This window comes from Penaeus monodon, chromosome 8 (genome assembly GCF_015228065.2).
Source record: "Penaeus monodon isolate SGIC_2016 chromosome 8, NSTDA_Pmon_1, whole genome shotgun sequence".
Lineage (NCBI taxonomy): Eukaryota > Metazoa > Arthropoda > Malacostraca > Decapoda > Penaeidae > Penaeus > Penaeus monodon.
In genome coordinates, this window is record NC_051393.1 from 21,068,262 (window position 1) to 21,071,653 (window position 3,392).

The window sequence follows — 3,392 nt, forward strand, 5'->3', positions numbered from 1 at the left end:
TTTCTTTTTTTCAATTTTTTTTTAAAAAAGTGCCTTGCTACCGTGTTTTTAAAACCTCTGATTTTAAAAAAAAAACAAAAAAAAAGAAAAAAAAAAGAAAAAAAAACTACAAAATACATCAAAATTTTCCCCTTGACCGTTCATTTTTTTCCCCGACAAATAGTTTCATTATTCGTCATATACCCTTATTCCATTTTCTTTGTTCTTCCCATCTCTTGTTACTTTGTTACTCGACCCACCAACTATTATTTTCCTAGATCTGAATTATTCAGTGAATCCTATTCGTTGTTTTGAAGGATATGATGTCTTTCAGATGAGAACAGAATGGCGTATGTAATGGATAACATGACGGCCATTTGGAAAGAGATAGCGGAGATTCACCAGGATATCAACCTCCACCTCCACGGCGGCCACCAGGAACAAAACCACGATAAGGTCGGCTTTGGTACATGTGAAAGTCGTTGTGTGTGTGCGCGAGCGCGTGTTTATTTGCGTGTTTGTGTATATGTGCGTGTTTTATAGCCATGTATGTATGTGTATGTGCTCATATATGTGTATGTATGCACGCATGCGCGTGTGTATGTGTATAGGTATGTGGTATGTATATATTATGATTGGAGAAAATCTTTTATGGCAGCATAAAATAACTTTCCTCCTCTCCCTTGTTCTCTCTCTCCCCCACCTCTGTTCTCTCGTTTATAAACGTCTTCCATCTATCTCTCCTAGCTATCCCAGACCCATTTTCTATATTCAACAAAGTGGTAACAATGTAATGTTGTAGATCGTAAAGGAGGTAGAAATGCTCCTCCATGAGCACGAAACGCACCATCTTCACCATCAGCACCAAGGACACGAGGATCACCATAACGAGGAGTTGCTACAGTAAGTATATGTTGGTAAACCTTATGCACACACAAACAAATATATATGATATATATATATTTGTATATATATACAGTATATATGTATATATATTCATATATATACAATATATACACATAAACACACATTTATATGTATAAATATATATATGCACCCCCTATATATAAATTATACATATGAGTATATATATTTGTATGTGATACCATTTTATCCATTTATCAATTATCACTGTATTATTGTATCTAACATATGCACACAGTGCAACCTATAAGTAATGAAACAAAACAGTAGATTCCGTAAAAAAAATATACAGAAATGAAAGAACTTGTGGAATTTTGCAGACACTTAGAAGACACTCACGGACACGGGCATGAGGACGACCATCACGACGACCATCTCCATCACAAGCATCACGATCACCATGAGCACCATCACCATCACCAGCACGAAGAGCACCATAAGGACAATCACCACGACGACCACCAGCACGAAGAGCACCATGAGGACGACCACCACGACGACCACCAGCATGAGGAGCACCATGAGGATGACCACCACCACGACCACCAGCACGAAAAGCCCATGAGGACGACCACCACGACGTGCACCAGCACGAAAACACCATGAGGGACGACCACCACGACGACCACCAGCATGAAGAGCATCACGACCACCACCACCATCACGACGACCATCACATGAGGAACACCATGAGGACGACCATCACTATGACCACCAACACGAAGAACACCATGAAACGACCACCATGAGGGAACCACCAGCACGAAGAACACCATGAGGACGCCCTACCACGACGACCACCAGCATGAGGAGCACCATGAGGACGACCATCGACGACGACTCACCAGCATGAGGAGCACCATGAGGATGACCATAAACGACGACCACCAGCACGAAAAGCACCATAAAGACGACCAAACCACCACGACCATCAGCATGAAGAGCATCATCACGACCACCACCACGACCACCCCCAAAGAAGACGACCACGATTCTCACGGTCTGCAAAAAAAAAAATGTAAGTGCGAAGAGAGTAGTGAGAGAGGATGTGATTTTAGTTCTCATTCTCTGTGTTTACATGGAGGGGAAGATAACAAATTCTTTCTGCCTGTGTAAATGGTGTTATATACTTTTGTCCTCGAAAATGAATAGAGGAATAATTAGTATGATTTTATGTATCCGTGTTATAGATAATATCATACAGTGTCACACTCAGATGTTTTTTTATCACCGGTCGTTTGTAAGTATTTCGTAGAACAAAAGGTAACGGTTTCCTGCTTTAAAATGGCTTTTTACTTTTCCCAAAGTTGATTTTATTGTGCTGCATTCTACTAATAGGGATTAAAAAAGGGGGTTTTTAAGGGTTAACACCCACTGACGGCGAGGGATTTGAACGCAGGTCAGCAAGATTGCTGGACGAGAACGTTTAACCACTGCGCCATACAGCACACGAATCTCTTAAAGCAAATATAAAAACAGGTAAAAAACTGCAAACATTAAAAAAAAGAAGAAGAAAAAAATTGGAACATCTAAAAAAAAAAAAAAAAAAAAACCGGCTCAAAGCAAACGAATGCAACATCTTATCACTCAACCCAAACTAACAAGTGAACCAAATACATTCAAACAGAAAAGGTAATTGAGCAGTGATTTTCCCAACCGAGCCATTCCAGTCAGCGCTTTTAAGACGAGCTCCATTACACTAAAATGTCTGATCGAAAGAGAATTAACAGCTCACTGGCTTCATCTGGAAGGCAGTAATTGAAAGCGTAATTAAAGGAGATTATAAGGTCTGATAACGATAGCGATTACGGGTGATTTCCATTTTTTTGTTTTTATTACTGTTTTGTGTTGTGCGGGAATGGATTCGGAGATGGGTTGTGATGGTGTGCGAATATGTTTATGGTGTGGAGTTCATTTACCCTAAAGACACCGTGAATGTGTATATTGACGATATATATAAATATACATAAATATATTGGTAAATCAAAGGAAGGTACCGTTCCCTATCCTGTGCATTCTACAGAGGCGTGGAATTGCACGTAATCACAAGCATTGCCTTATGAATACTGTAAACATCGACGGGTATGTATACACACACATAAACTGGCACAAAATATGCACACAACTGTATTCGTCAAAGAATCCTTCAGTGAAGGAGAGAAAAAAAAGTGGACTTGGACAATAACCAACGGCCTTATTCATAACATAGAATAACACCAGCAATGATAATGACACCAGAAAGATCAATAACCACAATAATGATAACAATAATGATAGGAACTAGCGGAACGAATGGCTATTTCACGAAAAAGAGGTACTCCTTCTTTCACCTTCTTCTATTATCAGCCTCCCCTCTCCCTTTTGCTTTTCCTCTCCCTCTACCTTTCCGTCTCCTGCTCTACCACCTCCTTTTAAATGCCAAATATTCCTTGAATTAATTATGATAATAATGATAATACCAATGGTAATGGTAGTGATAATAATAACGA

At 39.5% G+C, this 3,392-nt stretch overlaps 1 protein-coding gene across 1 annotated transcript in view; it reads left to right on the forward strand.

Moving 5' to 3' along the window:
* Nucleotides 1-1,509, forward strand: part of LOC119575906 (histidine-rich glycoprotein-like) — a 4,885-nt gene extending 3,376 nt beyond the window's left edge. Inside the window, exons 3-5 of the mRNA XM_037923442.1 lie at nucleotides 314-435; nucleotides 782-882; nucleotides 1,224-1,509. Coding sequence (XP_037779370.1) covers nucleotides 314-435; nucleotides 782-882; nucleotides 1,224-1,509 — 509 coding nt within the window. The remainder of the gene's footprint in view (nucleotides 1-313; nucleotides 436-781; nucleotides 883-1,223) is intronic.
* Nucleotides 1,510-3,392: the final 1,883 nt, after the last annotated feature.